We start from the raw sequence: 23,898 nt of genomic DNA, 5'->3' as shown, positions 1-23,898 counted from the left end.
CGAGCTCCGCCTCGACGTCACTCTAATTCTTATGGGCCTACAACCACCGGGCGATCTCCATCTCCTTCCCGTGCTTCCTCTGATCCTTCTCAGCTCTCTTCTTCTTCTTCACGATGACCGCCTCCTTCAGGGCAGCTTGCCGAGCCACGCCCTCAGGCCCCTTTGGGAGGTGTGGCCGAGATTTATAACTAGTGAGTCTCTACGAGACGAACGACTTGATGTCAAATTACAGGAAAGCAAGACCGAAAGGGACACGAAATAAGGAGAGGAGAATGTACCAGATTGGGCAGCTTGCGGGCATGGAGAGGTCCGTGCTTTCCTTCGAGGGTCTCTCGGGCCTTCAGTTGCAGCACCCAGTCGCATCGGCTCCAGACTTCATCCTTCACCAACTCCACTGGCGACGCGTGGTCGAGGTTTGTCAGGCCGGAGTACAGCCACATCGGCCACGTCCTTTCCACCAATGGGGTGACCCAATGGTGGAAGAAGGTGTGGAACACCCACACCCTATCGAGGCCATGCTACAACAGCTTCTGGAGCTCCGCCCCGATGATCTCTAGCTTGTTCTGTCGGTTGGAGGGGCCCCATGACTAGCTCTCCCACCTCTCCAGCCTCCTACCGGTGAACAACATTAATGGCGCTTCCACCAAATTCCTGATGTAAAACCACTCCCCATGCCACCCCCAATTGGAGTCACAGGGGGTGTACGCGGGGTAGGAGCCCGACGAACTCGACTTCTTCTACAAGGCGAAGCCACCAACCGGCGCGATCCTAGCCAGCTTCCCCTCCGACAAGGCTCGCCCGGTGAAGATCCACCAGAAGAAGTCCACGTGTAGCTCCATCTCGAGGAAGGCTATACATGGTGATGAATCCGATGACGTGCAGCACCCCAGTCGTATTGAGGTGCTATAGCTCCAGACCCCACTCATTGAGGAGCCCACATAGGAACTAGTGCGTGGGGTACCCTAGCCCACGCTCATGGAAGGCGAGGAAGGAGACGACCTCACCGGCCTGAGGTCGCAGGAAAGCCTCCCCCGCCGGAGCCCTCCAGTGCGCCACCTCCTTTGGCGGTAGCAGCCCCTTCTCGGCGAAGGCGACCAACACTGTCTCATCCACATTGGATGGCCTCCAACTCGACATCTCGCTTTAGACTCGCACATAGATCTGTGAGTTCTCCTCTCCCTCGCTCTACCCTGTTTTTTCCTAGGAACCGCCACGGCACACGAACGCTCTTGGCGAGAAGGAAGAAGGAGGAGAGGCGGCAATTGGGGATAGGTGAAGCAACGGGACAAAAACCCTCTCCCTTCCCCTATTTAAGGAGGAGGCGCAGCAGTTGGGGTAAGGCGAAGGATTGGGGCGAAAAAACCCTCTCCCTTCCCCCATTCAATGTGGATGGGATGCGGTGGGACACATCCTGATTGATGGGATGTGCCCTGCTCGACAAGATGACGCCTGGTTAGACGGAATGTGGCCTGGGCATGGCCCACCACTACCACATGCTAGGCACGGGGAACAAGGCGCAACCACATGTAGGCAGCCCTCCGCCTTCCTAGGCAGGACTTGGAATGGCCCAACAATGGGATCTCTGCCCAGGAGAGACCAACGGGCTTCCTGAGTCGATCGGACAGCTCAGGTGAACACCGAGAGATAGGTAAGGAGCAAAGGGACACTCCATGTGGGCCACGCTGACTCCGTCATGAACAACAAACACGGATCCCATTCAGACAAATCCGATAAAAACTCCTCAAGCCTGTCACTCGAGTCGACAAGGTAACTCTATCGATCCCTCTTACTTTTTTTTCCTGATGCATGATCATTCATTCATCCATTCGCATACATGCATTTGCACATTCATTCACACATTCATTCATTCATCCCATACATTCGAAGCGTAGCATATGCAATTGATGCATCACAATGCTCCGTGTTACATCACGAAGCAGTAGTTGCCTAACGACCGACCGGGGTTCGAAGGCCGGCCCACGAAGGGCTCAGGGCCGCCTTGCGTCAAACAGAGCCAGGGGAGAAAACGCAGATGAGCCCCAGCGGCCCTAGCCCAATCTGCTCTAAAGCAGACAGGGTCATCTCAACCTTCTCATTCGATCCTAACCTCAAGCTATGCCCACAGAATCTCCATGGAGGGGAGGCCAGCGGGCCACCTGAGTCGGTCTCCGGAATGACCCGGGCATCTACTAGGACACGGGTTAAGGAGTAATGGAATGCCACATGAGGGCTATGCCAACCCCGTCACGAACAATGGACCCAGATTCCACTCGAACGTACCTATTAGCGAGCTCACCAAGCGCGTCACTCGAGCCATTGAGGCAAGCGACGTTAGCTCAGCCCCTCCGGTTGTGAAAACCACGGATGGGGTAATGCATGGAACTAGACCAACCCCTACCAAGCCCAACGAGGCTTAGGGGATCAGGTCGCCCGACACTGACTCAGGAAATCAACCGACCGCGCAGGTCGTGGGCGGGACAAACACGGGCAAACGCCTCGAATGGTAGTCTGTGGCCCCAGGAAAGAGTACCAAGTTGCTCGAAAAATCCCCTCGTTGGCAAAACGAAACCCCCCCTAGACGATTCTACTTGAATCGCCCGGGGGCTCAGGGGCTACACCCGTGGGTGCGCTCGCGTGCACCTGCTTTCAAAACAAAAATCCCCCAGATGATTCTACTTGAATCGCTCGGGGGCTCGGGGGCTCCTGTCGGGTTCATAAACCTGGGGTCTCTAATGGACCTACTTCCCAACAAAAGCTCGACCCAGCAGACGATGTTGTGGATGACGCGCAACTCCTGGGTCGGCCCAAATACCTAACGACTAGCTAGAAGGACAGCGCTCGCTTCCGAGTCTGACCCACCTCTCCAACCGGAAGGCCTGGCCAAGGAGGAATAGCGCTCGCTTTCGACTCTGGCCCACCTTTCCGACCGGAAGGCCTGGCCAAGGAGGAACGATGCTCGCTTTTGACCCTGGCCCGCCTCTCCGATCGGAAGGCCTAGTCGAGAAGGAACGACACTCGCTTCCGACCCCGGCCTACCTTTCCGACCGGAAGGCCTAGCCAAGAAGGGACGACGCTAGCCTCCGACTCTGACTCGTCTCTCCGACCGGAAGGCCTGGCCAAGAAGGGACGACGCTAGCCTCCGACTCCGACTCGCCTCTCCGATCGAAAGGCCTGGCCGAGAAGGAACGATGCTCGCCTCCGACTCCAACTTGCTTCTCCAACCAGGAGCACATCGAACCTCTGCTTACAGCTCTTCTCCGATCGGAAGGCCGGAGCCGACTGGGGAACGACCGATCAGGGACACCCGCTCGGTGAAGACCCAGGAAACGGATAGAGCAAGTAAGGCAGGGCGCTCCAGTCAACCGCAATATCAAGGACCGTACCCAGCACACCTGCAGGACAGTACTGTCAGGTCGTGTCAGAAGGATGCATCGCAACCATCCATACATGTCAGAACATGAACAGTGTTGTGGGTGTCGACATTTATCCTACAGTATGGTAGGCGCCGACATTGGCAATACCAGAAGAACGCAGTGAAACCGACCACATGCATCCAACGATCAACAGTATTGTGGACGCCGACAAACCACCTTGTACCCGACGGCGTGGGCAACAAGATTAGGTAACATACACACTCTCTTTCTCTCTCACACACTCTCTCTTGTAAAGCCGCCCCCTTCATCTATAAAAGGGGATGCGCTCTCTCTAAAAGGAGGACGATCGATTCGGACGATTCAAACAGCAAACGAACAACCTACGAATTATTCCGATTCTCTCTGGTCGGCTCTAGAACTCTAAAGCCGAACAGAGCAACACCTAGCGTACGTCGGAGCTCCCGTCACTCCTGGCCCTTCGGTCCGGAGTCCGACCGGACCTCTGATACCCCCCATCTTACCCCCTCTCGTTTGTAACCCCACAGCAAACTTTGAGCACCTGGACTCAGAAATAAAGTCACCGACCGACTCAAACTGGACGTAGGGCACGTTGCCTGAACCAGTGTAAACCCTGTGTCATTGAGTGCTAGGCCACATCCGATCACAACGTACGGCAAAACGATAAATATTTACTAGTCTGTCACTTTTCGCACCGACACGTTCCCTCCCATACCCTAGTGCCACTCGCCTGCTCATTCTCTGTACCACTACCCAAATTCAGCCCCCTCAACACTGCCTCACTGTTTTGCCCAGAATCAAGTAATGTACTAGCTGCTTAGTGTCCCCGCCAAACTGTTTCACCATGTCATTTACGGTTGCCATGTTTTGTTTCGTCCTAATCAACTGCTGGTATCTAGCTATCTCCAAATTGCTTGCTGGCCGGATAGGGTTTGGTTGATTCCAATACGTTGCTATTCCTTGATCCTGAGATAATGTGCCCTGCTAACATTTGCTCTACTAATGCTTCATTGTAGCACAAATGGAGCCATTTCAGAATAAACGAGCTCAAGGATGTCCTGGATAAGCTTGGACTTTCAAAGCAAGGAAAGAAGCAGGTTTGCCCACTGCAAGCTCCTCTACATACTGCATTCACAATCAACAGCCATTGCCCAGTACTCCCTTTTATTGTGTTAAAAAAGTCGGAATGGCATCGGTTTCTTAAGGCCGCTATCTTTAATAGCTTAAGCATATGCAGAAATTCACCAACACAATCATCTATGTGCCTTTTAGTATTCTTTCATGGGGGATTTGGATGTTATTACTTATGACCCAGGTGGTCTTGCTGTTTCCGGTTTGTTTGCAGGATCTAGTGGACAGGGTTATGGCAGTATTGTTGAGTCAGCAAGATCAAGGTACATTCCATTCTTATTGTTTTGCATTACTATTTTTCAAGCATGAGAAATAATTTATCTTTATTCTTGTAGCCTCAGAAACGAATGGTTTACCAAAGGCAAAAATGGTGGTGAAAATAGTGGAGGACACTTTTAGGTGAGTCCATATTTCTTTTTTTCACATTGACTTGTCTGTACAACTATAGATTACCTGATTGGCTCTAATGAAACCTTGGCAAACTATCGCTTTTTTGCTTCCTGTTTCAAGAAAATGCAAGACCCTACAAATACTTTTGCAGTCTCAAAGAGCCATGAATCAGGACACAGTGTTAAGCCTAAAAAGAAACCAGGTGATTCTGCTCAGAAAGTTAAGGTTCGTTGCCCTTGTGGTGACTCCAAGCCAAATGATTCCATGATTAAGGTAAAATTCTCATGATAAATATGCCTTTCTAACTCTTCTACAGTATTTGATGTCCTGCAGCCAAACCATAAAGGTTTCAGATATTTGTTGTTGGTCCATTCAGAATCACCAAAGCATCTCACTGTTTATATTCTGAAACTTCAAAGCAATTTGATGGTCTAGCTCACTCTCAGTCTTTCACTTTTATACTGGAAGCCTGTAGATTTTATTGTGAAATGTAGCATTACTTGCTTTGTTCGGAAACTTTTGTAATTTGTAGCTCTTGTGCTTGATGAGATGTGCTACACTACATATTTCTGTTTCATTGATCATTTGTTTGCTCCTTGTAGTGTATTGATCCACAATGCAACATATGGCAACATGTTTGCTGCATTATCATACCTGATACTGAGAAGTCTGTGGACAACATTTCTCCTGAATTACCTTCCTGCTTTTATTGTGAACTGTGTCGACTTAGCAGGGCTGATCCGTAAGTTGTTTTAAACTTCAATATTGTCCTGAACTCAAAGAGACCGAGTCACACACACATCATGTGATTAACTGCTTTTAGTTTGTGACCTTATGCCATTTGTCTGCGCTGGTTATTCTGTGGCATCAATCACTTACGATTTACGAAAATCTCCTTGCCTAGAAATTAAATCTGAGCAATCTGTATCCTTTGCAACGTTCTTCTTCGACCTTTTTGTGTGCTTCCTTGTTCTACTTGTTTAAGCATTATTTTCTTAGTCCTAATATTAGGTGACCTATTATTTCTGACATAGTTTCCTACTGTAACATGAAGTTTTTGGGTCACCTTGAACCATCTGTTACTCCCTGTCTTAATAGGACCCTCTACCGTAGCAGCAGACGGGTGAGCTATCCATTCTTTCATCACAATGCACACTTATTGATGTTTTTGGATGGTACAAATCAGTTCTGTCTTGCGTCCTCTGAATTATCTGTTAAAACCTTTTTGATCGTTACTGCTAGACCCCCATGTTGTCTAATTTTCTAATAAGTAAAATAACTTCCTTTGATAAATTTACTTTGATAAAGCATGAAAAAGGTATTGTATCATGGTTGGGCATTTTTGCTATAATTGCAACTTAATTCTTTTAAGAATTTTAGAAATGGATATCCATATTGTAATCAGGATGGCAATGCTAAGAAAATCATTGAATATTTTTAGAAAACATTTTTTATCAAGTCGTCATCAGATCTTATCTGTTAATCATTTGCTTTATCTTCTGTTTGTGTGATGACAATATTCTTTGCTCTGAGTACCCTTTCCCCAACAAGCCTTACACGTGTTGCTTTAGAGCATCTCCAGCAGCTCACCATTCATCCCCAATAGGATGGTATTGGTGATCGCCAATACTGTTTTTTCAGACTATTGGGAAGATGCTCCAGCAGATCACCAATAATCTCCCCCAATATATGGGACCCACATGTCATATTACATTTTTTTTCTTTCATTTCCTCCCTCACGTCGTCTTCTTCCCGCATACGTAGAGGTGCTCGCGTGGTCGAACTCCTTCCTGCTCTTGCGTAGAGGCGCTCACTGATCACGGCCACCGCCGCGGCAAGCGACAGCCCTGGCCCCTGCCACCGCGTCGCCCGGCCGCGCCACCCCCAGCCCTGCCCCGGCCGGATTTCTCGATCGCCATGGCTGTGCAGAGAGGAAGAACCGAAGAAGTGGCAGTTATTGTGGGCCCCACTATATTTGGGGAGATCCAACTCCCCCTTTATTTGAGGGAAGAAGAGGAGTTTATTGCTAACCACCAAAAAAAAGGGGGTCATATTGGGGAGCTGCCGGAGCAACAAATCAACCACATCTCCCCCAATATGGCAGTTTTATGTGGATGAGGGATGGGATTGGGGAACTGCTAGAGATGCTCTTACATCTGTTAATTGCAAGAATACATGTGAATGATGTGAGCTTTACTTTTGTTTGCTGGATGACATAAAATTAACAGCCTCCTCCATTGTGTGTTGCTGCTGTAGCTTACATGATTTGTGCAGTCATCTTTACTCCTTATGTTATTTATAGGAAGAAACGTGAGATAATTGTACTTTGGATAACAATGTTGATATATGAGTCCTGAGCAACAAAATGGTTGAACAAATTGCTTCATTTTGTTATAAAAGTTAAGTAGGAATATACATAGCCTTTTGTGATTCTTGCTTATGTCCAGGTCATATATTGTACAGTATACTGCAAAGAGCTTTCATGTGCAGGTTTGGGATCATCATGGAATAATCACCATTACCTGTGTGTATTGATTTCCTACCTTGGGTTTCATGTGCAGCCACTATGTTCAACCTATACATATTAGTTATTTACTTAGACTTCGAATCGATTTTTTTCTTATGCAGGTTTGGTGTATCCTTCTCAGTGACAAAGTACCTTTTAGGATGCACTGGCCTTTACACTCTGACATGCAAGTTAATGGTATATGCAGTGGCTTATTATGTATAGTGAGTCATATTTTCTAATTGGATTTGGGTACATGTTTATTGAGTTAAAAAACTTAGTTAAGTGCCACCTATTTGATTTTTCACAATGTGTACAAGGAAAGAATGGAAGATACTCTTTATTTTTTTGTTCTTCTTTATGAGTTGATATGTTGTGTAAATTGTTGAATACTTGTATAACACCTGGTTGGTTTTATTATGTTGCCACTACTTGGACGTTTGAGCCTGAACCTACGCTTCTGGCAGTTGTGTTGCTTTGTTGGATGCCAAGTGCTATTTTCTGTATAACAAAAGGAAAAGGCAGAACCAAACACCCCAGTCTGAATCAGATTAAGTCCAAATAACAGTTGATTCATCTTTTGTTGCACAGTCAGTGATGCTTTTCTCCTTTTCTTGGGGGGCTTGTTATGGGTTGATTTGTATATGCACCTCAGTCTATGGTTTATGACTTGTGCTTGTAGTTGTACTTATGCCTGCAGTTTAGCAAAAATAGTATTTTACATCCTTCTAGCTGTAGTTATCAAATAGGCTTTGGTAGCTATTCTGATAGTAAGTTTAAAAAAAGCTATTCTGACAGTAAGTTCAATTATACTATATCTGAACTATACTGCTTTCTTGTATGAACACACAACAAGGGAAGGCGGCGCCGAAAAGGCTCCCTGCTGTGGTACTGTAGCCACTGTAGAAGGCAGGCGCCGAACGGCTCACCTGTCTCACTGTAGCCACAGTAGGGACAGACGCAGAAGTCAGTCCTGCTATGTTATCTAGCCACTGTAGCAGCATGACAACTGTACTAGGACTAGATGGATATAGTTGTATAAATAGTTTGCCACTGCAACTCAGTAAAGAGAGTTTAGATTTATCATCTCCTATACAGGGCTCTGGCCAACGCTGGTGTCTCTGCTGTGTGTGTATGCTCTGTTCTCCCTCTCTTCTTCTACCTCTAGCCATAGTGTGTGGTCGGACAACGTCTGTCGTGCTCGGCCGTGGTCGGCAAGACTGGTGAGTGGTCGACTCACCTGAGCCGGTGATCTTGTGGGCTAACATTCCTGTTGGTAATTCTTACTTTGTCACGTATTTATGTTAGGATGGTTAACAGCAACCCCAACAAAAGTTAGGGGCCAATGGTAGAGACGATGGTCCACTGGTAAGTCTTTTTTGTTTTGAAGCTTGCTATTCTGTTTATTTTTTGCTAAGGCACTGGACGTTTTTTTTACATCATCTTCCTGCATTGATCAGCTACAGTTTCTCTTGTATATTATATCTCCTTTTGATCCTGAACATTTCTATATTCCCAGTCAACAGATTACCTGAAGGAGGGACCTAACAAGATTTCTCTATCGAGAAATGACTCTCGTACTTTCTGTTTGGGTATCAGAATTGCCAAGAGGAGATCTCTAGGATAGGTGGGATTTATAGTATATAGTCCATTGTTAAGCACTACACTCTCAAGATTCAAGACACACATATTTTACTGGGCAAGGATATGTGAATCAGGCCTTGTTTAGATTGGGGTTAGCAATCAGATTTGGCACTGTAGCACTTTCGTTTGTATTTGGTAGTTATTGTCCAATCATAGCCTAACTAGGCTCAAAAGATTCGTCTCGTAATTTACAATCAAACTGTGTAATTAGTTATTTTTTTATCTACATTTAATACTCCATGCATGTGTCCAAAGATTTGATGTGATGGAGAGAGAGTGAAAAAACTTGCAATCTAAACAAGGCCTCAGCCGTGCTTCATGTGCGTCTTTTAAGAAAGTGGATAGGCATCGGCAAACACTTTCAGATGGCTTTTATTATTCTTAGGCATGTCCAGTGCTTTTTAATATATTAGAAGTTTTACCCTCCTCTGTCGACCACAAATATTGAGATGCTTTTCTTTCTGTTCTTTTTTTTATTCTTACCATGTTTGGAGTCTTAGACTTTTGATTATCTTCCAAGTGAATTCCATTGTAAGGCCTTGCCACCTTGGGAGGATAGCTGTTTTATATGCCCAGAAAGATTCTATGTGGAACTTGTACGTTTGGTGTTATAGCAAAATTCCAATTCCCTGTTGCCCTTTGTTAGGATCTGTATTTTGTAGTGAAAAAACTAATCAGAGAATGATCACCCACCCATGCACCCCCCCCCCCCCCCCCCCCCCCCCCCACCCACACACACAAAAAAAGGAAAATACTATAAACTGGCTGGTTGTATTACTGCTACAGTACTACTGCCACAAGCTGGTACCTAGAAAGTGCTGAACACCTGAATCTTGAATCCTGTTTCATTTTTATTGTTTCTAGTTTTTGAAACTTTGATAGTGGGCAGGTCCTAAATTTGGTGCGAAAGGAACAAGATGGTGAAAATTTTGATGATGCCCTTGCTCGTGTGCGTCGCTGTGTTGTTGGTGGAGCTGAGGCAAATAATGCAGACAGTGATAGTGATATCGAAGTTGTGGCTGATTCTGTCTCCGTGAATCTTCGGTGCCCTGTAAGCAGTCTGGCTATTACTGTGGATGCTTTAGATCCTTAATGGACTGCTTATAAAAATGGCCAATTGCTCTGATATGTCTATTAAACCTGACAAAAATGAAAGCGAGATTGATGGAATTAGTAGATATGGGAGAACATGATTCATGTTCATATAGGCAAGGATAACTAGGGTTGGCTTATATAGGATCTTAACCAATCACCAATATCATTGCCTGTTTCGACTCAACCTATAGGTGTGCGCTGGACTCAGGGTCCGCGGCAGCACAAGCCCGTGTATACTGGGCTCTAGGTCCATCTGCCTGTCTAACACATTGTAATATTGTTCAAGCCAAAATTTTGTTCAATTATTAGTATTTGCCACCAGAAGTTATTCTCTATGCTGCAGCTGTGAGCTGATGACTTTTAGGCTTAGGACTTATCCTAAGATCACCATATATGTTATATTTTTGTTAACGTACACGCTTTTTCCGTGACCACCATACTTGGAACAATATGTTTGATGGTAGGCCCTGTGTGGCAACAGCGCTTCTCAGAAAAAAGCCGCTTCTCTTCACAAATGCAAAACTTTTCAGGGCAGCGCTTCTCCATTGCTTTTGTTGCATGTAAAAGCCTGATTCTCTGCCATGGTTCGCGAGCAGCTTGCAGAAAAATTATACCTGCTTCTTCCACCGCAACCCCCCCCCCCCCCCCCCCCCCCCCCCCCCCCCCCCCCCCCTGCTACGCATCCACTTCCTCTTGGCCGCCTTGCTCCTTCTTCCCCTCTGCGCCTCCCCTCTACCACCTCTGCACATTGCCACACCTCCAGTGTTGAGGTTCAACCAGCAGCTCAGAGGCGCGTCCCAGCCATAAAGTGGCTCAGCGGCTAGAAGGGGGCACCTTGGAACTCTGGCTGCTGTGGTCCAGGTCCAGGAGCTGGTGCCTGGGGCTGAAGCTTGGATCGGAGGGAGGAAAAATTGAGAGGTGGTTGTGCTCAAGTTGTGGGTTGGTGTTTGTGGTGTCGATCTGCAGATTAGGAAGAAGAAAGGAGCAAAGACTGGAAGGATAGAGCTTGTATGAGACTGGGAGTGGAGTCGGACTTGATTTGGGTGCAGCTCAGCCTGGTACTTTGCCTATCCGGGTGAGAAAGAGATGAGGTGGTGGAGGAGTTTAAGCTTGGGTGAGAAAGAGATGAGGTGGTGTTTTAATCTATGCCTATGTAAGGTTTTCAGACCTGGTTTTCCTTATAAACTAAGCCAATTCTATTCTTTTTAATTGAAAGGCAGAGCTCCTGCTATTACTTTCAAAAAGAGGTGGTGGAGGAGTTGCTGCTTGAATCGATGGGAAAGAAACGGAGATGCAGAGGCTGGTGGTCTTGATCTGGTTTGGTCGATGGAGAACAACATGAAGAAGCTGAGCTGAGGCATGCCTGTTCGCTGCTGGCCACCATAGGGCACGCTGTGTCAAGGCAGCTGTGCACAGTGGAGACCAAGGTTGAGCGAGAGGGTACGGACAAGAGCGGCGACGAGGATGAGCTCTCCCCTTCTACTAAAGTCAATATGTGGGTCCCATAGGAAAGTATCAGTGAAAAGGTTGCCAAACATTTAGTTTTTTCCCCAGCAGTTGCTTCTCATAGCTTTTTCCATAAACCAACTTGTGCATGAGTTTAAGCTTGTGCCAAACAGGGCCATAGTTTTCTTTGCATTCCTTCACAGAAAGTCACCCAAATTTTTTTTCTTTTAATCTGTTTTTTTAATCTTGTGACAGATGACTGCTTCAAGGATCCAGATTGCTGGTAGGTTCAAGCCCTGTGCTCACATGGGTTGTTTTGATTTAGAAGCTTTTATTGAAATAAACCAACGTTCCCGGAAGGTTTGACTATTTGGACTCAATACAACTTTACCTCATCTTCTTGACCATATTGATTGAATCTTGTTTCATCTTTATCTAAATCAAACTTCGTTTCCTTGCTTGCAGTGGCAATGTCCAATTTGCCTGAAGAATTACTCTCTAGAGAACATAATAATTGATCCTTACTTCAATCGCATCACTTCTTTGGTGAGTTTATAGTGGCGATGAAATAATGTTTTCAACTTTTCATGTCTACATTTTCTGGTGTGCATCATTGCTGATTTATTGCTTATTGGTGATACAGATCAAAAGCTGCGGAGATGATACGTCTGAAATTGATGTCAAGCCTGATGGTTCCTGGAGAGTTAAGGGCAGAGCTGAACTGAAGGACCTTATACAGTGGCATCAACCAGATGGTACTCTCTCTGTGGCCACAGATACAGCAGCCAAACCTGAAATTTGCTTTGTAAAGCATGAGGTTAAAGAAGAGCCACTGTCTGAAGAGGTGGGATGTCTTAAGTTGGGACTTAGGAAAAAAAAACAACGGCCAGTGGGAAATTAGCAAGATAGGGGATGCTGATCTGGTGCCGTCTTCTGGTAATGACCATTCAAGATACAATGAAAACAAAAACTGTATCACTCTCTCAAGCAACATTGGTGATACAAACATTGCAAATGAAGGCTTTAATTTAGAGCCAGCAACAAATGGTGATCCTATGGCCCATGTCCATGATCTTGATTCTTCATCCTCAGATGAAAATGGTCCTCCAGCATCAACAGGGCAGGATATAATAGTTTTGAGTGACTCAGATGATGATGATGTCATGGTGTTGTCTCCTGGTGCTGTGAACTGTGGCTCGACGCATGACACTGGAAATCTGTTTCCACTCAACACACCTGAAAATTTAGGAGTGTGTAGCGAACAAACTGGTGGATGCCCAAAAGAAAGCTCATTTGTTGCATTAAGAGAAGGTTTTGGTGACCTGGGATTGTCCTTTTGGGAATGTCCTGGGAGTCCCCGAGATGATCCTACTTCCCAGATACTTGAGACCAGTACAAAGACGACAGATAATTCAGGTGAACTGGAAAACTACCCTGGCAATGATCAATCTAAGCAAGGGACGGTTTCTGGGGCTGATTTGGGGGTAGCAGCTGAAAGTGTCTCTGGAATGATTGATTCTATTCCATGTCAATGCATCAGTACATATGGAGGCCGGGGTGGTTCATAAGCCAACCGCACAGGCGTGGTACATGCCACTAATCAAGGGCAACCAACTATAATTACACTTGCTATAATTATAATAGGCTAACACTCCCTCGCAGTCTAATCGGGAGCATCGCTAACATTCAGGCTGGACCGAAACTCCTGAAATAATGAGGTAGGAAGGCCCTTGGTAAAGACGTCGGCGTACTGCGATGTCGTAGGAACATGTAGGACCCGAACGTGACCGAGGGCGACCTTCTCTCAAACAAAATGGAGATCAATCTCAACATGCTTCGTCCGCTGATGCTGCACTGGGTTGCCGGAGAGATATACAACACTGATATTGTCGCAATAGACCAAGGTGGCACGGTGAGGGGGGTGGCGAAGCTCAAGAAGCAGCTGACGCAGCCAGGTAGCTTCAGCAACACCATTCGCCACAGCAAGATATTCAGCTTCGGCACTCGATCTGGAGACCGTATGCTGACGCTTGGAAGACCAGGACACCAAGTTATCCCCGAGAAATACTGCGTAGCCAGAGGTCGACCGGTGAGTGTCAGGATAGCCAGCCCAGTCGGCATCCGTGTAAACAACAAGACCTGCAGGTGAAGATCGGCGCATGGTCAGCCCAAGTGATAGTGTGCCCTACAAGTAGCGCAGGATCCGCTTGAGAGCAGCGAGGTGCGGCTCCTGAGATCATGCATATAGAGGCATATCTGCTGAACTGCAAAGGCAATGTCTGGTCGGGTGAAAGTCAGATATTGTAGAGCGCCAGCTAGGCTGCGGTACTGTGTAGCGTCAGCAACAGGCGGTCCATCAGTAGATAATTTGGAGTGTAGATCAACAGGCATGCTGCACGGCTTGCACACACTCATCCTGGCGTGCTCCAAAATATCCTGACTGTACTGCCGCTGAAAAAGAAACAGACCATCTGCATAGCGTGTCACAGAAATGCCCAGAAAATGATGCAGTTGACCCATGTCCATCATGGCAAACTCACGCCGGAGAGCCTCAATGATGTGCTTGAGAAATCCGACAGAGGAGGCGGTGAGGACAATGTCATCCACATAGAGCAGTAAGTAGGCCGTGTCTGGACCACGTCGATATATAAAGAGCGAAGTATCTGACTTTGTTTCAACAAATCCAAGTGACATGAGGTGAGAGGCGAACCTGTGATGCCAAGCACGAGGAGCCTGCTTCAAACCATATAAGGACTTGTTGAGCCGACAGACAAAATCTGAGCGAGAAGAATCCACAAAACCAGAGGGCTGCATGCAGTACACTGTCTCAGTGAGAGTGCCATGGAGAAATGCATTCTTCACATCTAGCTGATGAATGGGCCAGTTCTGAGATAATGTCAGGGAGAGAACAACTCGAACTGTCACAGGCTTGACAACGGGACTGAAAGTTTCATCATAATCAACACCGGGCCGCTGTGTGAAACCCCGTAGTACCCAGCGAGCCTTGTAGCGATCAAGAGACCCATCGACGAGCAATTTGTGTCGATAAATCCACTTGACAGTCACAACATTTACGCCAGGAGGACGAGGCACAAGACTCCAGGTGTCATTGGCAATTAGAGCGTCATATTCAGCCTGCATAGCAGATCGCCAATTGGGGTCTGACAGTGCATCACGAACAGAGCGAGGAAGAGGCGACATGGGCACAGCGTGGAGGTTGAGGCGATCCACGGGCTGTGCGATGCTAGCCTTGCCGCGCATGCGCATCGAGTGTGCATTGGTGACCGGAGGGACGACGATCGGTCGGGTGGCAGCTATGCGGCCAGTACTGCTGGCAACAACCTATGCGCGAGCAGCAGGGGCAGCAGGACCGGTAGCACTCGTGGTCGGCGTGGTGCCACTGGCAGCAACCTATGCGGGGTGCACAGGGGCAGCGGCACCGGACGACGCGGACGGTGGCGTGGAGATGGCGCCATGGGCAGCAGAGCTGGACCCAGGCGACCATGGTCCTGCACCAGGGCTCGACGGCACAGGGGTGGCCTCGGGCACGGGGTGTGCCGCCAAGGAAGTTGCGGTACCTGCACGCACAAAACGAGCTCTAGGAACTAAAGTGGTAAGATCATGATCATCGATGAGAAAGTCCAGGACGGAGGGTGCCATGGGTGTGCTAGACATGTCGGAGAAAGGGAAAAAGGATTCATCAAAAACGACATGTCTAGAAATAAGAATGCGGTTCGACTGAAGCTCGAGGCATCGATAGCCTTTGTGCTCCGAGGAGTAGCCGAGGAAAACACATAGGGAGGAGCGAGGGGCAAGTTTGTGAGGCGCTGTGGAGGACATGTTAGGATAACAAGCGCACCCAAAAACTTTGAGGTCATCATAGGAAGGCCGGGTGGAAATTAGAGCGCTATATGGTGTGGAGGAGGCAAGGGTTTTAGTGGGGAGGCGATTCACAAGATATGTCGCAGTGTGAAGACCCTCAACCCAATATGCCGGAGGGAGACTTGCCTGAAACAAAAGGGAGCGTAGGATGTTATTCAGGGTGCGAAGAGAGCGTTCTGCTTTCCCATTTTGTTGAGAGGTATATGGACACGGCATGCGGAGGGCAACACCATGGGAGAGAAAGAACGTGCGGGCCTGAGAATTGTCGAATTCACAGCCGTTGTCGCACTGGACGCTCTTGATGGTGGTGCCAAACTGCGTGCGAACATAAGCGAAAAAATTAGAAAGAGTGGAAAATGTCTCGGATTTGAAGCGGATCGGAAAAGTCCAAATGTAGTGGGAACAATCATCAAGAATGACCAGATAATATTTGTATCCCGACACAGTAATAATTGGAGATGTCCATAAATCACAGTGTATTAAATCAAAATTATGAATGGCTTGAGAGCTAGATAGACTGAAAGGCAAACGTGCATGGCGACCAAGTTGGTATGCATGACAGATGTGATCAGTATCATCTTTATTACATGAAATGACACTGGAACTAATAAGTTTGGACAAGGCTTCATGCCCAAGATGACCGAGACGGTGATGCCAAAGGGAGGTGGGTGCGGCAAGGAACGCGGAGGTGCTGGTGGAGGGTGCATAGAACAGGTAGAGGTCACCGGAGCTATTGCACCTGGCGATCACGTTCCTAGTTTGCAAATCCTTCACAGAAAGGCCAAAAGGATCAAACTCGATGGAGCAGTTATTGTCGGTGGTAAAACGACGAATAGAAATCAAATTCTTAATGATGTTGGGAGACACTAAAACATGATTAAGAACAAGATTACGATGTAGTAAAGAAAAAGTGTGTGATCCAGTGGCAGTGACAGGAAGCAAAGCACCATTTCCCACGATGATAGATGAAGGAGTAGATGAAAAGGGTGGGGAAATGGTGGAGAGTTTACCAGCATCCGAGGTCATGTGCGAGCCAGCACCAGAATTGGCATACCACTCAGAGGTCGAGGCCGGCGGGGTCAATGTCATGGTGTTGAAGGAGTGCGTCAAGGAGTCCTAGTTCCATGACCCGCTGTGAGTGGGGTTCTAGGGCGCCGCCTGGTACGCAGGCGCGGGCGCCTGGAACACTGGTGGTGCAGCTCCCCCGTAGTACACACCGTACTGAGGGGGTGGGACACTGTAGGCACCATTGTAGACGCTGGGAGGGCCGCCGAAGCCACCGTAGTGCGGCACTGCGTGGAACGCAGGTGGCGGTGTCGGGCGCCCGAACGGGTTGTACGGCCACATGAGCATGGTGCCAGACCAGGGATGGGTGAACGACGGGTGCATGCCTGGTGAAGAGCTGCCCTGTCCACCGTGGGGCGCACCAGCGGGAGGTGTTGAGGGGGCGCCGTTGGTGGTGGTTGAGGTGCCAGCGCGTCCACCACGTCCACGACAATGGCTGTTGCGTTGGCTGCCGGTGGGCGCGTTAGGGCGCGAAGGAGGGACTGCTCCTAGACATGGAGGTGCAGGTACACCGGGTGCCGCTGGACATGGCGTCGCAGCGACAAGGGCGGCGGCCGGCTAGGACGAAGGGCGGGCGTCGATCTCTAGTTCCTCCAGTAGGAGGTGTGTCCGGGCCTCCGCGAACGTCGGGAACGGTTGGTGCATCTTGAGGATGGACACCATGTGGCGAAACTTGCCGCTGAGGCCGCGGAGGAGCGTGAGCACCATCTGGCGATCGCCGATGGGGTCGCCGAACTCGGCGAGGGATGTAGCCATGGACTCGAGGCGACGACAGTAGTCGGTGATGCTCAGGGACTCCTGACGAAAGTTGCGGAACTACGTCTCGAGAAGGGCATGGGACTCCTTCTGGCCGAGGAATTCATCCTCGAGGTAGCACCATGCATTGCGTGCTGGACCTTGGCGCATCATCAAGGACTGCTACAAGTCGCCGGAGATGGTGTCGTAGATCCATGTCAGGACGCAGCAGTCTGCCTGGACCCAGGCCGAGCGCGTGGGGAAAGCCTCGTCCTCGAGGACATGGTGTGCTAGGGCATATTTGCCAAGCACAGTGAGGAAGATGCCATGCCACTTGGTGTAGGTGTCCGTGGCCTTGTCCAGGACAATGGGGATGAGGGCCTTGACGTTGACACCGGCGATGGCTTGTGCCCAGAGAGCTTTGTGAGCCTTCTCATCCTCATCGAGGGCGGCGGCGCGGAGGTGAGCTTCCTCGGCCCGGCGCTCTGCGTCGGCGTGGGCGGCGTCCTCCTTTTCCTTGGCCGCCTTGGCGGCGGCAGCCGCGGCCGTGGCATCATCGTCGTTCGCCATTGGGAACAGGACCGACGGCACGTGGTCAACAATAGGGCGGGCCGGGCGGACCGCGGAGTCGCGCGTTGGCCGTGAGTGGATCACAACGCGACGTCAGGACGAGCGAGCCAGGCAGACCACGGAGTCACGCAACATCCACGACTGGATCACACGACTGTCGATGTTTCACCACCGATAGCCTACCATGGGGGTACCCAGGGCAGTTTGTTCGGGCTTCGGCGTAAGCAGAACTCGACGGTAAACATAAGAGACAGTCGATTTATCCTAGTTCGGAGCCTTGATCGTGATCGAGTAATAGCCCTACGTCCAGTCGGCGTTAGCCTTTGTGTTGGATTGATTGTAAAGTCTTCTCTCACCTCCCCCTCCGACCTCCCCATCTAAGGAGCCCTGCCCTCCTTTATATAGTCAGGAGGCCAGAGTCCTAGTAGGTTTACAATGTAGAGTCCTAGTAGGATTACAGGGTAGTATTACTACTAGGATTACATGGGAGGAATCCTAATCAAACTAGATCTCCTCTCTTTCTTGCGGTGTATCCCATGGGTCCCGCATCGACAAGCCCCCGAGCACTTCATGGTTGAACTCCGGAAGCCTTGTCTTGTTCCTCCAGGTCTTGCCGAGCAGGAACAAGCGTCGCCCGAGTGCTTTCTTGAGTGAAACCATGTAGCGCTTCTTGGGATCTTCGAGTGGTGTGTGCTTTTTTAAAGAAAAAGTACTCCCATATTGGTGTAGCCCCCGAGCCTCTTGCTATTTGGAACAAGGAGCTGGAGGGTCTTGTCTTGAAATTGCTCTATTCTTCGTCGAATGGCTCCCGAGTATATACCCGGGTTCTTTATCAAAAAGAACTCGGATATAGCTCGGTCCGAGTTCTTTTTGTCGTGAGGCCTTGAAGTGGTCTGTCTTGAAGAAGTCTTCTTGGTGACGTGCGCTTTTTCGAAGAAAAAAGTGCACTCAATGAGTGTAGCCCCCGAGCCTCTTGCTATTTGGAACAAAAAGTTGGAGGGTCTTGAATCTTATGTTGTTTGAAAACTCCTATCTTGAAGAAGTCTTCTGAGTGATGTGCGTTTTTTGGAAGAAAAAGAGCACTCACTGAGTGTAGCCCCCGAGCCTCTTGCTATTTGGAACAAAAAGTTGGAAGGTCTTGAATCTGAGTTGTTCAAAGAACTGAAAACCTCTTCTGAGGATATGTAGGATCTTGTAGACATTCTCAAGGGTGTATCCAAGTAACCCACGAACTGCAGTAGGCTATCCATATACCATTGCAAGTCAACACAGTTGCGCTACTGAGTACTTTCCATAATTAGCTTGCATGCTTGATGTCTTCTTGCATGCTGCTGTATGTCATGCCTCTTTCTTTGTTTCGCTTGAGTAATGAAAGTACATATAAATATGCACGTGCATCCTCATATTCGTGCTCATCTTGCTGATGCAAAATCTTCTCGTTCGACCATGATCCGATCCGAGTAAGGCAACCTAGATAATCCGTCAAAAGGCTTCGGGTGGGCAATCCCCTCATCGGAGACCCCGTATCACCCCCACCTTAGAATTTCCAAATCACCACAACAAGGCTGTCGAGTAGTTGATCACCCCAACCGAGTAGTCAATTACCGCGGCCGAGTAGTCGGATGTCCTGGCGACTTGTAGAGCAGCAACCGAGTAGGACAGCACGGGACGTGTGTCTCACCCAACGAAGTAGTGGCCAAGTAAGGCAGCCAGCGGTGGGCGAGCTCCTTATTTGATGACGTGGTCCAGAAAATGGTTCCCTGCAAAGTAATCATACGAAAGTATGTAATAATTGATACACAAGATATCAAGTTGGAAGTATGTCCCAGTATTATAAAATGCATATTAAATTTTTTTCGCGTCTTGCTCTTACTAGGCTATGTAATTTTTCTAGATAGGTAGCCTATTACGTTTAAACACCTCTCGCACCTTTCCGGCGAGTAGGCTTTACGGATTAAGGCCTCAACAACCCAGGTAAATTAACAACCGTTAAGAGAAGACATTATAAAATGCATATTAAATTTTTTCGCGTCTTGCTCTTACTATGCTATGTAATTTCCCTAGGTAGGTAGCCTGTTACGTTTAAACACCTCTCGGACTTTTCCGGCGAGTAGACTTCACGGATTAAGGCCTCAGCAACCCAGGTAAATTAACAACCGTTAAGAGAAGACATTAGCCAAATTTCGCGAAATTCGGTAATTTCGGTGGTGACCGAAAGAAAAATCCGAAATTTTATAGTACACTAATACATGTGTTATATAACTTTAGACTCAATTTTTTATTGTTTATATTGCATATTTTTATATTCAATGGAGATGTGTAGTCATAAATCATACTAATATTTGTTTAGATTTAAATGTTTTTTTAGAAAAAGCATACTTCATGTGCTAGTCTCTAAAAAAATTTCGCCAAAATTTCAGCCGAATTTCGTGAAATTCGGTAGTTTCGGTGGTGGCCGAAATTTTTGCAATACCAAAATTGAAAACCCTGGCGTGTACTGTGGGAGTGACGTCAGGCTGTGGAGTGGCAGGTTGAATGGGTGAGACTAACCGTGCTTTGGTCCACTTGCATCAACTAGCTAGCCTGGACAAACACACCCTTTGTTTGTTTGCTTGTACATGGTATGGATCCTACCTTTCTACACTCACAGCTGTCCTTTCACGAAGTCCGATGCTGCAGTATGCAACCCGATCGAGCCTGGAAGAAACGAAGGTGAGTTTCGTTTCTTGGATGCAGCCCATCCTTTGCTTCGAGGCCCTTGCGAGCCCTGGCCCATGGTGTTGTCCACAAGATCAAACACGCTATCTACGCGCCCATGGTGTTGTCTTTCCTTCGTTCCACAACTAGTCAACCTCCACTATGCTGCAAGGTCACCACTCACCACCGAGTCTCGTGCTTGTCAACAGAAGGTGCATGTGCTCTCCACATAATACAATTGCTACTATACCAGAGTATCTTTAAAAGGATTGAAACCTGAAAAGGCATATATACTCAAACCGTAAATCTACTAATAATTATCTTATTTGTAAGCCATGAATTTAGATGCTATACATACATGCATTTTGTATATATCCAGTATCCTGATGTGTTTCATATTCTGTAGTTGTCCACTTTTAGGGGATTCTGCAGTTATCTACTTGTTTGGGATTTGTTATTATTTTAGTCCAATTTTTTTAATACATTTATATATTGTTAAAAGTGCATGAGGTCCCAAACTAATTTCTTTCAGCAACTAACTCCACATGCATTATTGGTGTGAGTAAATGGATACGCTGGCATCGACGGGCCGGGAGCACATGCCCCCCCAAACTAAACTGAGTATGGCATGTCCCAAACTAATATTGTACCTAGCTGGGAAACTAATTAATCTTGTACCTACCTGTACCTGGGATGGATTTGCTCATTTCCAAACCAAACCAAACCATGCATATGTAAGATCATTCGATGAGTCCATATGCATGTCAATGTGTTGAGGAGCAGTAATTGCCAAACCATATTTATTTATTTTTGTCCATATAATAATCCTTGAATGAATCACACCGACGACACCGTACCACATGCGTACGTATATATGTATGTTACAGATCACACCTTGCATTGCATTGGACCTAAGGTAGCTAGGTAGGTACAAGAGAACAAGATGCTGCTGGGTCGTCATATATGTTTCATAATCTATACTAGATATATGATGATGTGAAAATATCATCGGATCTTTCATAGTCGTCGAACCCTAGCAAGGATATGATGCCTCCGTGAGTGTTTGGCCATTGTCATCGTCTTGTTGCATGCTCCCGTTCCTCCTCCGGTAGTCCTAGTCATCCTCCTCCTCGTCGTCATCATCATCATCCGTAGTGGGCAGCCGGTGGCGGCAGAGAGGGCAGGCGGCGTTGCGGCGGAGCCACTGGAAGATGCAGTGCTGGTGGAAGATGTGGGAGCAGGGCATGGCGCGGAGCCTTGTCATGTTCCCTACATCAGCTGCTGTTGGCTCCTCCTTGTCCTGATCTGCAGGATCAGCCAAAGGCTTAAGGCAGATGGCACAGTCGTCGTCGTCGTCCGTGGTGGTGGTGAGCAGCACCACCTCCTTGAGTCCCCGGATGGCCTTGCTGGAGGCAGGGATGCAAGCACGCTTACTGATGGGACTGCGCTGGCGCCGGCTAGCAGGACCAGAGATAGCGGCTTGGAGGGACGATGGGGGTGGCGATGGAGATCGATGTCGAGATCGGACTAGTAGTAGAGGATAAATTTGCCTCCTACGCCGAGATGCTTCATGGTAATATGTACTACCAGGACGATAGGGGGCCAAGGCCAAGTCCACGGGATCAATGCTGTCTAGGTCATGTTCAAGCCCCCATGCCGCCGATCCTCCAGGCTGATAGCTCATCTCTCCCCAATGCAAGTGGATCCGATCCACCGACGGCCGGTATGTAAGCACGGTGGCGGTGGCGGTGCATGGCGCGACAAGAGCTGAGCACGCAGTGGTGGATCGATCGATCGGGGCTGGCAAGCTAGGCAAACACGTACAGCGAGCAGCAATGCAAAGGGCCGGCCGCCCGGGGCTGCTCACAATTAATTCCTTTGTTAATGGCTCGATCAATATATATAATGGAATATAGAAACACAAGAAGGCCGGTTGTTGGAAGGGGAAGGCGGTGGCTGCCTCTTCCGATTCCGATACCAACGAATCAGACAAGAAGGGATCAATCATATCCGAGTTCATATATGGCTGCATGCATGGCATAATATGCCTTGTTCGAGTCGGATCAGAACGTACGTACCGATATGGATCAGAGTCGGAGCCATCACGATTCACGACGCCTAGCCTAACCGATGGACGTACTGGTTGTTGCATGCATGCAGACCCGACTTGCCCGGCCTGGCCTCCTACGTCATCTATATCTAATGATGACATGCATATGCACATAATATGCACCAACAGTTCCAATAAACTATTGCTCCTAATAAAAGATCTTCTACTACACATAAATAATACCTAGGACATCACTACAGCCCGTACGCGCACGCCGAGTACAAAACACCTGCGCGCCTGCCTCTCCCCCCCCCCCCCCCCCCCCCCCCCCCCCCCCCCACCCCACCCCACACACACACCACCCACACCCACATCCTTATCTTCTCTCGCACACCTTCTTCTTCGCCCCCCGTATGTTCTTCTTCTCCTTTCCCCGCTCCAGCCTTCTTCTCCCGCGCCAGTGACTTGCCTCCCCCACCGCCCCCGGCCACGCGAGTGCCCCAGCCTCTAGATCCGGCAAGCCCCCGCCTCCAGCACCTCCCGCCGCCCCACCGCCCTACCGCCGGCGGCGACCTCCTCCTTCCCTCCCCCCTCCCTCTCACCCCCTCCCACATGCTGCCATGGCAAACTCCGGCGAGCTCCGACGAACTCTGGCCATGCCGCCCCCGCCCTGACCTGGCCTGGCCACCACGACTGCCGCCAGCTCCCCTAAACTGCCCGTCGACCTTCCCCACCGCCTGGCCTACCTACCTCCCCCGGCCGGCCCTTCTATAACCCGCCAGAGTTGGGGAAGAAGAGTGGGGCGCGGCCGCCGGAGGTGGGGAAGAAGGGCGGCGGTGCGGGAGCGGGCGCGGCGAGGAAGAAGACGCAGGCACTAATCGGACGGCCACAGGGGTGTGCGCGCTGGAGCTCCATCGAGTGCACACTCATAAGTTAGTTTTCCAAAATACCTAAGGGTATCGTCAGCTGCAAAAAAATCACCCCGCTCGACTTATGTTCCCTACAAACGTGACTCGGTCTCCTACGTGAAAAACTGGACGACGGTTACTCTTCTCTCTGTTCCCTACGTAGTACATGACTCCGTTTCCTACGTCCTTTCCCTAAGTGACTCAGACAATCACTACCACAGACACGATTAGTAGGGGCGATTGGTGAGGCTTTGTAGAGGTAGCTCGGCCAGCCGCCCCTACCATACCGTCTCTACAAATCATGTATTTGTAGGAGCGGTTCACAGACCGCCTTTACAAATCGATTTGTAGAGACGGCTGGTGTTATCAGCCGCCCATACAAATCGA

At 48.7% G+C, this 23,898-nt stretch overlaps 1 protein-coding gene and 1 pseudogene across 1 annotated transcript; one reads left to right on the top strand and one right to left on the bottom strand.

Annotated features, from left to right (window-relative positions):
* The window catches only part of LOC136487319 (E3 SUMO-protein ligase SIZ2-like), a 28,115-nt pseudogene extending 13,979 nt beyond the window's left edge, over positions 1–14,136 (top strand).
* Positions 14,137–17,109: 2,973 nt separating this feature from the next.
* On the bottom strand, positions 17,110–22,237 carry LOC136487318 (uncharacterized). The gene is made up of 3 exons (XM_066484473.1): positions 21,676–22,237; positions 17,771–17,799; positions 17,110–17,349 (listed from the first exon to the last, which is right to left on the bottom strand). Exons 1-3 carry the CDS (start codon positions 22,235–22,237, stop codon positions 17,110–17,112), a joined length of 831 nt encoding a protein of 276 aa, XP_066340570.1.
* Between the last annotated feature and the right edge of the window lie 1,661 nt (positions 22,238–23,898).

Source organism: Miscanthus floridulus, chromosome 10, assembly GCF_019320115.1.
Source record: "Miscanthus floridulus cultivar M001 chromosome 10, ASM1932011v1, whole genome shotgun sequence".
Taxonomy (NCBI): Eukaryota; Viridiplantae; Streptophyta; class Magnoliopsida; order Poales; family Poaceae; genus Miscanthus; species Miscanthus floridulus.
This window is presented reverse-complemented; position numbering and strand designations above follow the sequence as displayed.

Bases quoted from the DNA above. Each gene is read 5' to 3' on its own strand.
- LOC136487318 (XM_066484473.1), bottom strand. From the start codon at position 22,237: ATGAGCTATCAGCCTGGAGGATCGGCGGCATGGGGGCTTGAACATGAC. The intron at 17,800-21,675 runs ATGACTAGGACT...GCGGCCAAGGAA, and splicing joins TGATGACGACGAGGAGGAGG to AAGGAGGACGCCGCCCACGC. The intron at 17,350-17,770 runs GCGCCGGGCCGA...AACTTTCGTCAG, and splicing joins GCCGCCCACGCCGACGCAGA to GAGTCCCTGAGCATCACCGA.